A 15,096-nucleotide genomic window follows, 5' to 3' on the forward strand; every position below is an offset into this window, starting at 1 on the left:
TTCTCATATTTTTTCTTCATAGATTGTGCCATTTCTTTTAAGAGAGGATCACCATCAATGCCACACAATCTATGCAATTCATTTTGAATGCCCCCTAGCTCACAAAAATAAGTATTTGAAGTGTCAAATAAAGAACCAGAAAAACGTAGAGTTACCTCATAAAAAAGCCAGAGAGACCCAAACCTTTGGGAGGACCTAAAACATTATGACATTCACCCAATCCTTACCTTTGGGAGGACCTATGTGCTTCTGATTCTCATTTCCATCTACCTCCATAAAGTAAGAAATAAATTTCACATCCTCTTTATGCATCCTATCAAAGGCTGTTTCAAACTTCTCGGCTGCCTCTAACATAAGATATGTGGAACTCCATCTAGTAGGGACATCAAGAGATAATAAACTCTTAGATTGGATTTTTTCATCCTATACAGCTTCCTTGAACCTATCCATCCTTTTTGGAGATAATTTAACATACCGCACTGCATTCCTCACCTTAACAATTGAGTTATGAATGTCTTTCAATCCCTCTTGCACAATGAGATTCAATATATGAGCAACACATCTCATGTGCAAGAATCGGCCTCCCAACATACAACCATCCTTCATCTCCAACTTTTTCTTCAAATAATCAAGAGCCACATCATTAGGTTTAGCATTATCAACTGTGACAATTATCACCATTTTGATACCCCAATCATTCAAGCACCTTTCAATAGTTTTCCCAATTGTCTCCCTTTTATGATTTGGAACTATACAAAAATTCAAAATCTTTTTTTGATAGGTCCAATCACCATCAATATAGTGGCAAGTGAGACACATGTAGTTGAGGTTTTGAATGGAAGTCCATGTGTCAGTAGTCAAAGACACCCTTTGACCAATTTCAAATAGCTTATCAACTTCTCCCTTTCCCCCAACCAAAGTTTAATACAATCCCTTGCACCGTGAGACGAGAAGGCATAGGAAACCTAGGCTCAACCACCCCCATAATGTATATAAAACCATCATGCTCAACAAATCTAAAAAGTAGCTCATCCACTATAATCATCCTCGCAAGTGCCATCCGAATTCTCTCAATAGAAAATTTAGCAACAACAAGCTCATTACTAAACTCTCCCTTAACACCACCAGTTTTTTTTTGCTTGGAAACTCAAAGTGGTTTGGCTCGTGTCAATGACACCTAGAATCTTCTTACATTTTAGTATATGAGCCCGCATGGATGAGGTCCCATTCCTCCTTACAACATTGTATTGCTTCTTACAATATTTGCATTCTGACTTTTCACGATTTTGTAACTTAACAAAATGCTCCCAAACATCAGATGGCTCTCTAGTGAACGGATTCTCATTAACTCTAGTTTTTTTTGGTAGGGGTTCATCATCCACAATCAAAGGGTCATTAGGGCCATTTGGTGCTAGTGGATTTGGATTTGAGGGAGCATCCATTTAGGGCCATTGAAAAAACAAACACACATATATATATATATATAGGTTAGAAAAGGAGTTTTGCAGGAGCTTAAGGCAAAAAAAAAAAAAAAAATATATATATATATATATATAGCAGGGACACATATGATATTTGTTACTTTATGAAACGAAAATTTTTATTGTCATCAAATGGAATATTCATGAATTAAGTTGTAGATTATCAGAATTGTTTCAATCCGATGACATCATGTTCATTGATTACTGGAGAGGATAAATAAGAAGTGGTTTTTCTAAACATGCTAGTGCAGTATAATTATTCTTGAAGAACATAGCCAACTAAGATGAAATAGAGCTGTGCAGATCAAGCTTGCAAGTTGGAAGATCTGAAAGATCATGAGGAAATAAAAAAAAGTTACATTGGAAATTGATCACAACCTATAGCTTAGGTTCTCACTTCATTGCCACTTGCTATAGAATATATATATAATAAAAGGATTTTGCTAACGAGTGCCCTTAGGGCACTTATTAATGATCCACTTTGGGAAAGTTTTAATACCACTTTTATGGAAAATGAAAAAAACTGTCAAAATATTAATTACTTTTTTTTTTCATTTCCCATAAAAACTTTCTTTATATGGATTATTAATCAGTACCCTAAGGGCACTCGTTAGCATTTCCTATAATAAAATAATAAATTCCTTGAAGATGGAAATTGATCAGAACCTATAGCTTCTAACAATCAAACGTAAATAATATCTAACATAAAAAATATATATATATATATATATCTAACTTAAATATCTAACATAGGAAGTTCCAAGTGCCACTATACCAAAGAAAAACTTTAACAATAGAATAATGAGATACAACTAATAGTCTGGTGCAATGGCAGTGAATTGAACAAATAAAAACTTTAACAATAGATTGACTTTAACAACTTGTCCTAAGTGAATAGTATAATAGGCCAATAGATTAACTTTAACAAAGAAAAACTTGAATTGAACACATGAATACCTTAATAGTAAGCAACTGGTACGGCAGTGAGTAGTCTAGGACTCTAGGTTGAAGTGTGGCGGCTATGTTTACAAAACAATTAGATACTGCTAGAGTATTAAATTATTAATGTATTGATCTTTTGTCCTTTTATATATATATATATATAAATATATTTAATATTAAATAAATAAATATATTAATACATATAGAGGATGCGGTGCGGTGCGGTGCACTGTTACTTGCGGTGCGGAACACTGTTACTTGCGGTGCAGTGCAGTTATGCCATTTTGCGGGCGGTTTTGATGCGGTTTTTGCGGTTTGATGAACACCCCTACTTATACTTGTAGAGTAACCATTATTGAAAATGGTCATCATCCTTCGAAATATTTATAACCTTTATAGGTTTAAATTTGTGTCAAAACACTACAAAAAAATTCATGGGCTATTCCAACATTTTTTTTCTTCGACGGTTTCTATTTCTACTACTATAAGCACCTACTGCCGTGCTTTTTGGACTTGCCGCTATAGGTCACCCATGTTATAGTCTTTCTAGTCTTTTTAAAATCATTGTTGCTTTGATTTTTTCTATCTCCAAAAAAATATTAATAAATAAATAAATAATCAAATAACTAATTTCTTCTCTCCTTTACTGCTATCAAAATCCTTGAGATTTTGCTAAACATTCTCGACTCAAATAAACAAAAAAGAATTAATGATATGAACGGTAAATGAAACATTTCAAATGACATGGATTATTTTGAAATATGGAGCAAATGTTTGAGAATTGGATGTGTAATTAAACAAATTTAGTTGCATGCATGTTCTGTTAATGTAGGAAAGTATGACAAGGTCCTTTTTTTTCTTTTTTCTTTTTTCAAAAAGTTCGAGAACTGAATGTATAATTAAACCAATTTAATTGAACGCATGTTCAATTAATGCCTAGCAGATACTCCCTGCAAGTAAAAGAATTTGATGTTACCACCGCGCATTCTTAGTACGGTGGTTACTCCGTAAGTATAAGTGCTTCTCCACAAGTATAAGTGCTTGTGAAGTGGTCGGGGTAAGGGTCGGTTTAAGTTTTCAGAAAAGAGTTTCACACATACATACACCTAGATTAGGCTATAATAGAATTTATATCTTATATTAAAAAAAAGAAAAAAGAAAATATATATATATATATATATTTTTTATAAGAAAACAAGTTTCATTCAACTAAAAAAGGCATACAACAAGGTCATGAGTACAAATGAAATCAAGCTAACTACAATCAAATTGGACTATGTGTTGCACCATAGGTGGTGATACTCCCTTCTAGACTTGATTAGTGCCATAACATTTAGCATGCTGAGCTAACTCATGGGCTGCTTTGTTGTAGGCCCTTTTCGGATGCTTGAACTGCCAAGAAATGAAGGAGTTAAGAATACACCTAACACCTTGGAACAAGTGGCCATTGCAACCACTTTCGTCACCAGCATTTACACTATTAACAACTGATGAGGCATCAGATTCAAAGATGACTTGCTGCAGCTCCATTTTCTTGGCTAAAAGAGCACTTTAGTCTCCAAGATAGAGTACTCACCAGGGAGGGGCATACAATGGGCAACAATGGTTTCTCCTTTGTTGTTTCTGATGATCACACCAATGCTGAAGGGTCAACAGCGCCATCCACATCAACTTTATACATACCTAAGGGAGGGGGACTCCATCCTTCCTTTAAGGAAGATTGCTTATCACAAAAAGTATTAGAAGCCTCTATGAAGTCGCGAGAGAGCCTTCTAGCAAAATTCCATACTTGGGTAGGGGGTGGCAACTGTCTTCAAAAACTTTCTGGTTTCTATTATACCAGATGGATCAAGCAGTCAAGAAGAATGTTTCAATATCTTGGGATGTTCCTTCAGCCATAAATCTCATAGCAACATTTAAGATATCATTGTTATTGATTAAAATGTTCATTGGATTTTCAGACCAATTATCCCAGACCTCTTTAGCATATTCACATGAGATAAGGGAGTGTGAGGTGGTTTCAACTTCTTCATCACATATGGGGTAGGACATATTAGTATTTACTTCTCTCTTGCTTAAGTTAAGCTTTGTGAGTAGAGCATTCATGCAAGCATGCCAAGCAAATATTCTGAACTTTGCTAGAATCTTAAGGTGCCAAAGTTTCCTCCATAATGGAAATCTGGGATCCCCCTTAGAGCTTTCACCCGTTTCATTAGTTTCCAATACGTTAAGAGCAATGTAGTAGGCACTCTTGATAGGGAAGTCCCCTTTTTTGTTGCCAACCCAAATTACTTTGTCCTTAAGTAGATTGTGGCTTAAAGGAATGTTAAGAATTATGCTGGCTTCAAAAGGCAAGAACAAAGCTCTTATTAAATTAACTTTCCATCTTCTTGTATCAGGATCAATCAAAGCAAATATCACAGGGTAATCATCAAGCATGCGAGGAGGGAAGATTGCCTTATAAGTTGTGGGAGTGGGTAGCCACTTATTATCCCAAATATGAATAAGCCTCCCATTACCTACCCTCCAATAAGTACATTTTCTAATCACTTCTAACCCATTGAAGATACTTTTCCGGGCATAAGACGGGTTACTTCCTAACTTTGAGTTAAGAACATCACCATAGGGGAAATACTTTGCTTTATAGATATGTGCCACTAGGGAGTTTGGGTTAGACAGTAGCCTCCATCCTTGTTTAGCTAGCATATCCAAGTTAAAGGCTTGTAGGTTTTGAAACCCCATACCTCCTTTAAGCTTAGACTTACACATGTTTCCCCAGCTGACCCAAGCAATCTTCATCTCCTACTGCCTTTGTTCCCACCAAAATCTCCCCATCATACCTTCAATTTCATCACAAAGCCCCTTTGGCAATTGAAAGCAGCTCATTTTATAAGTAGGTATGGCTTCGGCCACTGCCTTGATTAGAATCTCCCTTCCTCGATCAGAATCTCCTTTCCTCCTATCGACAACATTTTCTCTTTCCATCCTGATAGTTTCTTCTCCACTCTTTTTTAACTTCAGCAAATACTTCCTTTTTTGACTTTCTAATGATTGATGGGAGGCCCAAGTATTTGCTATGCCTCGAGTCTTGCATGAGACCCAAGATGTCCAACACTTCTTTCTTTGTGTTATCAGGAGTGTTGTAGCTGAAGAACACAGATGATTTATTTGTGTTGATTTTCTAATCAGAAATCGCCTCATAGAGCTCAAGAACCTTATTCAGTGCATGACACTCTTGCCCACTTGCCTTACAAAAGAGGAGGCTGTCATCCGCAAAGAATAAGTGAGTGATCATGAGACATCATTTGCAAATAGAGATTCCACTATTTGCTTTATTCTTGATAGCACCATAGATGAATGAAGAAAAATCATCTGCACATAGGAGAAAGAGGTAAGAGGAGAGGGGACGCAAGCCCCTTGTAGGCACAATGCATCCTTGAGCTACCCCATTAACCAGAATAGAATAGGTCACAGTGGTAATACAACGCATAATAAGACTAATCCATTTTTCTAGAAAGCTAAATTGCTCCATGACTTTTTCAATGAAGCTCCACTCAATCCTATCATATGCCTTACTCATATTAAGCTTGACCACCATGTAGCAATCCTTACCATCTCTTTTATGGTCTAGATAATGCATCAATTTTAAGGCAACCAAAACGTTATCTATTATAAGTCACTCTGAAAGGAATGCACTTTGGTTTTCAGAGATGATTTGGGGAAGAATTGCTTTAAGTCGATTGGCTAGAACTTTTGAGATGATTTTATAAATGACATTACTCAGGCTTATAGGTCTGAACTCAGTCATCTTTGTAGGATTTTTAGTCTTTGGGATAAGAGTAATATTAGTTCTATTGATATCAGCTATTGGCATGTTAGAATTTAAAACATTAAGAACCATACAAGTAACATCATTGCCAACAATATCCTAATACTTTTGAAAGAAAATTGTAGACATACCATTTGAACTTGGGGTTTTGGTAGGATGCATTTGTTGAAGTGCTGCTACAACCTCCTCTCTGGTAAATTCTTTGATCAAACTTTGATTCATCTCATTGGTCACTCTAGTTGGAATAGTATCGATTACATCCAAAATTCGGCTGAGACAGGATGTAATATACAAATTCTCAAAATAGGACACTGCCACTGCTACAATACCCTCATTGCTATCCCACCAATTCCCATCTTCATCCATTAGCCTAGTTATAGTGTTTTTTCTCTTTCTCTTAGAGGCATTGAAATGGAAATATTTCATGTTACGATTCCCAAGGCCTAACCACTGAACCTTAGACCTTTGCTGCCACATGGTCTCTTCATTGTCTAATAAATCATTGATTTCCCTTCGAAGCACATTAATTTCTCTACCTTTGCTTCCATCATTATCCCTTAAGACCATTTTATTAAGTGCTTTCCTTTTTTTTTTTTGGTATCTCTCTTGGAACCTATCCAAAAATAGTCCTATTCCATCTTGAGAGGTCTTCAGCACATTATTTTAGCCCCACAGCCATACCACTAGGGGTACTAAAGTTTACACCATCCTTCCAAATGGCTTCAATAATCCCTCTGCAATCCTCCCTTTGGTCCACATTGCTTCAAAGTGAAAGTGACTCTTTTTAGGAAACTAAGGAACAAAGGAATCAGAGATAAGAAGAGCACAATGGTCTGAAGTGGAATTAACAATGTGGTGAACACGAGCCTCCTTAAAATGTTCAATCCAATCTTGGTTTGCAAACACCTGATCCAGCCTTAGGTATACTCTACTTGCATCTTCTTGCATATTACACCACGTATAATCTGTTCCTGTATACCCCAAATCCCTAAACTCACAATAATTAACAACATCCCTAAACTCATCTATCTGTCTCTGTGGCCTGCGAACACCTCCCAATTTTTCATTCGTCGATAATATTTCATTAAAATCACCAAAACAAATCCAAGGAAGTTGGAATTTCCTCTTCAAATATCTTAGTTGCTCTCATGTTTCTTTTCTTCTATGCGTTTCGGGGTGTCCATAGAGACTTGTGATTCTCCATTTGAACCTCGAAATTGAGTTAATAACAATGGCATCAATATAATTACTTGCATATCCTTTGATCTCCATATTAATGTCTTTCTTCCATAACATTGCAATCCCTCCCATCCTCTCTGATTTTGGAACAATCAAGCCATACATGAAGCTTGCTTTATCCTTTGCCTTTTCCATGCCTTTTTTGTTGAGTTTTGTCTTCGATAGGAAGACAATACTGGAATCCCATCGTTGCACGATGTTGTGCAGCGCATTAACTTTCTGGGAGTTCCCAAACTCCCGACAGTTCCAATTTAAGGCAATCATTGCTCCAGGCAATGCTGCAGCCACCGATATATCAGAGTTCAAAGTGTCAAGCGAGACTTTTGCTTCACAAAGGCGTTTCTAAGGCCTAACCTTTGTTACTTCTGTTTCTTCACAATTGACTTTTTTTTTCTTTTTTTTTTCAACAATAGGGCTTTGGGCTCCAACTCCAGTGACTTGGGCTTTATTTTTCTCCCTTGCTATTTTCTTCCAATTACCCTTACCTGTTATTTTCTTTTCCTTGCTTGGGCTTTCCACCAAAACTTCTTTTCCTTTACCCACATTCCTTTCCTTCTTGGGCTTGACGGAGCTTGAAACTTCACTTACTTTGTTGTTGGGCTATTTTGGTTGGCCCACCACTGAAAGTTCATCCTCGTTAGCTTGTAACAATGCCCTGACTAGAAAAAAGAATTTGATGTTATAGAATCCAACCAACCCAATGTGACCCAACTAGAAAATAATAATAAAAGTTTCAATGAAATCAATTTTGGAGGAATCAATTATAACTCATTTCATGACTATTCAAATAATTATCCATGACTTTTTTTCCCATAACTTCTAAGATAATTTAAAACAAAAAAAAAAAGAACTTCCTACATGTCTCTCCAATTATTGAATTGTCAAAAAAAAAAAAAAAATACAAACTTTCTGGACATTTCTGGTTGAAAACACACCCCCAAAAAAAAAAATGACACAGTTAGTATGGACAATTTTTGCCCAAAGCTCCAATTTAAGAAGTATGATGAATTATTAGACTATTTTAGTAATAATCAACAGGTGTCATACAATGATTGGGTGCCATTTTTAGTTACAACCAAAGTAAAATTGGTACTTCCTTCACACGTGTGATGGCAATGTCAAATAAACACACCAAGTAGCAACACTACAACAACCGTGAAATCACAAAGGTTCTAGAGTGTTCCAAGGTAGGACAACCAGAATTGCACTCGTTTACATTGGACGGCCCAGATTTAACCGAAGCTTCAAGATCCTTGAAGGGTACCGTTTACCCTTTTTTCTTTATTTCATTATTGTTGTTAGAGTGAGAGAGAGAAACACACAAAGAGAGAGAGAGAGAGAACAAAAACCAACTATATACCTACTAATACTGCACACTCTCATTGTTTCTTATCCAAAACCCCCCACTAAACCCTAGAAAGCTCACTCTCACACCAAAAGTAAGCATCTTTCAGATTACCCTTTTGTTCTTTTTGGGCTTTGCTTTTGTTGTTGAATGCAAACTTGTGTGTTTTGTACGTGTTTTTCTGGTTTTGTTTGGTTTCATATGGTGCAAAATCCTTGGAAAATGCATATGGGTGTTTTTGTTTTTTGGTGGGGCTATTGGTTTTGTGGAAAAGATTGCTTTTTTGTTGTTGAATTGCAAAGGTGTTTCATTGTTTGGTTTGTATGTGCTTTTTACTTTTGTTTTGGCTTCATTTGGATAATGTTTTGGAGCAAGGGGGAAATATATGGTATTTTTGTTGGTTTAGTTTATGACTGCATTTGAATTTCCTGGAGGTGTTCTGGAGATTGAGTAGTTTGGCTTGTAAATATCTGACATTTCATTTTTTGGATTTGGGCATAATTGAGCTCGATGATTGGTTTCTTAAACTTTTACTATGTACTTTTGTTATTAACTGCCATTTGGGTTTGAAGAAACTTGCTTCAGTTTCTTGATATAAAGTTGAAGAATTGTGATAATATGTGATAAGTATTTTAATTGTGGGTTAAGTTATAACGTTTAACTATGCCATCTGTGAAAAGTTGTATTGAAGATGTTGCTGCAGTTGTTAGATATTCTAGGACAATTGGAGTCCGTTCTAAGATTTGTTAGAGTTCACAGCTATGTTTGTTTTGAGCTGGGAAATTCAAATTTTAAGGCCAGCTTTAGCCAATTACTGCTGGTTCAGCTTTGAAACAATTCAAATATCTTAACTTTTCTCGTCTGAAATTACTTACTCGAGCTTGGAAAGTTTATGCGGTTACAAATTTGTAAAAAATATAACTTTTTTGAGATCATATTATTATCCAAATGAAAGTTTGCGTCCTGTCAAGCTACATACTTCTGCTTAATATTCCAAAATCCGGTTTCATTGTGAAGTTAGAAGTTAAAGTGTAAACTGGGTTTGATATAATGCTTGAATTATTTGTCTCATTTGCTTGTACATGAGCTGCTTTTGGTCAGTATTATTGAATTGATTAATTGCTTTCTTTTTTTCCCCAGTAGCTTCCTTCCTTCTCTCTTATGTTCTGTTTTAGTACCTCCTTTGGTCTTTTGATTGAGTACCTTTATATAATGTGTTTGAGATTACTAAGACAATGATGTTCATTGTTTTCAGCTTTTGAGAAGTAGATGGCATCAACTTTCACAGCCATGTCTTCAGTTGGCTCCTTGGCTACTCCAGGCTGCCGTGTTATGGACAAGAAATTTGCTTCTTCAGACAAGTTGTCATCTTCTGCTTCCATTTCTTCATTCTCATTTGCTAGGAGGCAGAATGTGATGTCACAAAGAAATCGCTCTCCCAAGATTTGTGCCATGGCAAAGGAATTGCATTTCAACAAGGATGGCTCAGCTATTAAGAAGCTGCAAGTGAGTCTATGATTAGATGATGTTGGGTGTTGATTTATTGTGGTGGAGTTTTGATTTTGGTTATTTGTTTTTTCTAGTTTCTAATCAATTGCTTGGTTTGTTTCAGACTGGTGTGAACAAGCTTGCGGATTTAGTTGGGGTTACTCTTGGTCCAAAAGGCAGGAATGTTGTTCTGGAAAGCAAGTATGGCTCTCCAAAAATTGTTAATGATGGTGTTACTGTTGCAAAGGAGGTTAGTTTCTATTCATTGTTTACAATGCCAAGGTTGTTTCTTGATCTTCAAAAACGCTGTTGTCTTCATTAGTTGGAATGTTTTGGTGTTAGATGCTTAGATTTCCATTATTGATGAAACTAAGGATCAAATGAACTTGATTTGCCCAGAAAAATTATGATAAATAAATTCTTATGCAATGCTATTAATCTTTTTACAAATTTCTCCCTTGTATATACTTCTTTTGCTCAACCTATTACGAACCAATACCATCTTGTGTGAGATATTGATGGATTTTGGTCTTTCCCCTCTTAAGGTTGAGTTGGAGGATCCAGTTGAGAACATTGGTGCTAAGTTAGTGAGACAAGCGGCTGCCAAGACTAATGATTTGGCTGGTGATGGAACAACAACATCTGTTGTTCTTGCACAAGGTCTTATTGCTGAGGGTGTCAAGGTTTGTATTTTGATTTATGGTACTGTGCTGTTCAAAAATATGAAAATCCTGTTTTATTCACTTCATAAAAGAGACAATTATGAACTGAAATTCATATGATCTCTGTGCCGTGCTTTTTGTTTCTCTCTCTTCATTTAGGAAGATAGTAGAAAGACAAAGAAAGCAAAAAATTCTTTCAAACTTTTTTAATCAGCGATGATCTCCCAATCTCATGAAAATGATTTACAATTCCAGGTGGTTGCAGCTGGTGCAAACCCTGTTTTAATTACTCGAGGTATTGAGAAGACTACGAAAGCTCTTGTGTCTGAGCTTAAGTTGATGTCAAAGGAGGTAATGTTTGTCTTGAGTTTTCTGGTTTCAAGCATCAAGATTGTGCCCCCACCATAATTTTATTTTTTCTTGAACTAATCAGTTTCTAATATGTCACTTAATAACAATGGCATTGGACTGCAGGTTGAAGACAGCGAGTTGGCCGACGTAGCAGCAGTTAGTGCTGGAAACAACTATGAAGTAGGAAATATGATAGCTGAAGCCATGAGTAAGGTGGGTCGTAAGGGTGTGGTGACCCTAGAAGAGGGAAAAAGTGCTGAGAACAGCCTCTATGTTGTTGAAGGAATGCAGTTTGATCGTGGTTACATCTCACCTTACTTTGTCACTGATAGTGAGAAAATGGCAGTTGAATTTGAAAACTGCAAGGTGTGCATCATGTCAGACTGACCTGTTTTGTTTTGTTTTGTATTTTTGGTTTTTTTCCCCTCCTGCAACCGTTAAGATTGACAGTAATATCTGTTAGCTTTGCTAATTGACGCATGTGTGGTTTTTTTTCTTTTTCTTTTTTAATGCAGCTGCTTCTTGTTGATAAAAAGATAACAAATGCAAGGGATCTTATTAACGTTTTGGAGGATGCTATCAGAGGTGGATACCCAATTATTATAATTGCAGAAGACATTGAACAAGAAGCTCTAGCAACTTTGGTTGTGAACAAGCTGAGGGGGGCTCTGAAGATTGCTGCACTGAAAGCTCCTGGTTTTGGAGAGCGCAAGAGCCAGTACCTTGATGACATTGCTATTCTCACTGGAGGTCTGTTCACATCATGTTCTCTTCTTTCCTGGCTGTTCTGTATTAACTATGAAGTGTCTCATTGTATTCTTCTGTGCTATCATTGTCACATGTTGAGAGACATTTTGCCTGGCTTGCAGGAACTGTAATTAGGGATGAGGTGGGGCTTACCTTAGACAAAGCTGACAAGGAAGTACTTGGCACTGCTTCTAAGGTGGTGCTTACCAAGGATACCACAACAATTGTTGGTGATGGAAGCACACAGGAAGCAGTAAACAAGAGGGTTGCACAGATTAGAAATCTTATTGAGGTATCAATCTCTCATCCTCTCTTAATCTTTCACGTAAACAAGCAGTGTGTGCAGGACTCATTTTGATTATTTTTAGGCCAATTAATTAAATCGACATTCTCATGCAGGTTGCAGAGCAAGATTATGAGAGGGAAAAACTGAACGAAAGGATTGCAAAATTGTCAGGTGGAGTTGCTGTTATCCAGGTAAGTTCTCAATAGCTGGTTGTAATTGTGATGTGTGATTTTTTTTTTTTGGGTTGAGTGAAAATCTGAATTCATCGACTTTCTTTGCACAAGGTTGGTGCACAAACTGAGACAGAGCTCAAGGAAAAGAAATTGAGAGTCGAAGATGCTCTTAATGCAACAAAGGTAATATATTGTTACAATTGTAAAGTACACCTGCACAAATAGGTTTTATGTTGAGGGTAAGTCCTTATCAGCTTACAATTTCAATGAGTTTCAGGCTGCTGTTGAGGAAGGTATTGTAGTTGGAGGTGGATGCACCTTGCTTAGACTTGCATCAAAGGTGGATGCCATCAGGGACAGCCTTGACAATGATGAAGAAAAGGTAAGCTATTTACTGAAGGTTCAAGTCTTGGCATTGATAAAATTGTAGAAGTCACTTCTAAGCAATAGAAGTACTAAACTTGGTTGAAATCCTTCCAATTTGTAGATGTTGTTAAATGCAAAATGAGGCACATGTCCTTTTGATCTTTTAGATAGCTTTTTAGGCTCAAGCTGTTTGGATTAATTGCAGGTTGGAGCAGATATTGTCAAAAGAGCTTTGAGTTACCCTTTGAAATTGATTGCCAAGAATGCTGGTGTTAATGGAAGTGTAGTTAGCGAGAAGGTATTCTTTCTATTCTTGTCATTTTGGTTTGTCTTTAGTCTTTTTTATGTTGTATTGTAATGAATGTAGTTTTTTATTTTATTTTTAGGTGCTTTCCAGTGACAACCCTAAATACGGATATAATGCGGCCACTGGAAATTATGAAGATTTAATGGCTGCTGGAATTATTGATCCAACTAAGGTGAGTTATGATAATTTTGACATGCTTTCTGTGTTATGTTTTTTTTTAGGTGCTGGTAGTTGAAATTATAAGCAATCATGATGAAATACATGCCATAATCATACAAATGTGTTATGAGTGCAATCGTATGATCTGCTGGTAGAACCTTGTGTCAGGGTCTTGGGAGGCTTGGTTCTCTTTTAAAATCATGTTCATGCACTAATACTCAATTTTATTGAAGAGAATGGGTTCTACTTTCCATTCATCTATTTTATGTATATCGTTAACGATAGAAATAGAAAATAAGGATTCAGCTATTCCATCTAGTTAGACTGAAAAATTGTTGGCTGTAGAGTGTTTACTATATAGATGGTTCAAGTATTGAAATGACCCTTAATCTGTGGCTTCAGTTCTTTTGGTTTAGTTAGCATGTGGGTTTACCCGGTTCAAATCTGCATGTCGAACAAGTGAATCATAACTTATCATTTTTTTTTTCCTGAGACAGCTAACTATTGAAGCTATTTATTGAAACATTTGCATTCTCTTACTTCAGGTGGTTAGATGTTGCCTTGAGCATGCATCCTCGGTAGCAAAAACATTCTTGATGTCAGATTGTGTAGTTGTTGAAATCAAGGAGCCGGAACCAATGCCTGCTGGCAACCCCATGGACAACTCAGGTATGTAGTGCTAAAAATTATAACTCTGCCCTTTGCTTATGTTGTTCAAAAATAGATACTAAAGTAAACTAAATGCTTTTGTTTTCTGTTTTGTTTTTATCAGGATATGGCTACTAAGGTGATTGACAATAGAGCATTTCAAGCGGCTTTGGCTTTGTGAGATGTGAGATGTGAGATGTGAGGGGAAAGTGACGGGAGGAGTGGAACCAGTGTAGTTTTATAGTAGCTGACTCCTTTTTTTTATTTATAAAATTTTGTAAATTTTATTTTGTTGCAGCAAAAGACATAAAAGTATAGCGAGGTGAGCTTGCATGAGTATGACATTTTTTCAAGGGTTGAGAGTAATGCCATTAGATAAACAGTGTTTGGGCCCTAAATGCTTTCAACTTGGGTGGACTTTTATTAATGATTTCCAGCATGATGATGCTCACTATTCTCCTTTTTGTTCAACATGGGATCCAATTATTTTTGCACACTTTCACATCTCTCCTTACGTGTCTTTTCTCATGTGTTGGGGTCTCAGTGTTTCTTTACATACAATATGTGCTGCTATTCGTAACTATTATTCTAATTTCTAAGCCTGTGTGATCTGCCAGGTAATAAATGCATGTCCCAACTGTCTAGGTAGTTTAGTTGGTTTTTTTTTTTTTTTAAATAAATTATATTTTATATCCTATGATTTAAGGTGGTTTGGTTTCAAAATAAATCTTACAATGTAAAATTTTTTAAACTAAACTAATTAATTCCTGAAGTTTCAAATTAAACATTGAAGTTTAAGTTTTGTTAGTTTCAAATTGAGTACTGAAGTTGTAAAATCAAGTCAACTTAAATTTTGAACCTTTTGAGTATGATGCGGGGTCCTTTTTGGATTTGATTGGGGTTTGAATTGATAATGATGGTATGATTTTAAAAGATTAGGATTCGATTTGAAACTAGCTAAACTAAAACATTCAACTTGTGCAATTAGAATGTAATTTGCTCTCTCTGTCTCTCTGTGTCTCTGATTTTGTCAGACATGATGAACCTGACTATTTGTGTCATCGTCTCCTGAG

At 36.1% G+C, this 15,096-nt stretch overlaps 1 protein-coding gene across 1 annotated transcript; it reads left to right on the top strand.

Annotated features, from left to right (window-relative positions):
- Positions 1–8,788: 8,788 nt before the first annotated feature.
- On the top strand, positions 8,789–14,519 carry LOC115978307 (ruBisCO large subunit-binding protein subunit beta, chloroplastic). The gene is made up of 15 exons (XM_031100329.1): positions 8,789–8,930; positions 10,092–10,342; positions 10,449–10,574; positions 10,870–11,007; positions 11,242–11,337; positions 11,461–11,703; positions 11,853–12,087; positions 12,207–12,376; positions 12,484–12,561; positions 12,655–12,726; positions 12,821–12,925; positions 13,115–13,207; positions 13,296–13,388; positions 13,921–14,044; positions 14,148–14,519. Exons 2-15 carry the CDS (start codon positions 10,106–10,108, stop codon positions 14,159–14,161), a joined length of 1,824 nt encoding a protein of 607 aa, XP_030956189.1. The 5' UTR covers positions 8,789–8,930; positions 10,092–10,105; the 3' UTR covers positions 14,162–14,519.
- Positions 14,520–15,096: the final 577 nt, after the last annotated feature.

This window comes from Quercus lobata, chromosome 1 (genome assembly GCF_001633185.2).
Source record: "Quercus lobata isolate SW786 chromosome 1, ValleyOak3.0 Primary Assembly, whole genome shotgun sequence".
NCBI lineage: Eukaryota > Viridiplantae > Streptophyta > Magnoliopsida > Fagales > Fagaceae > Quercus > Quercus lobata.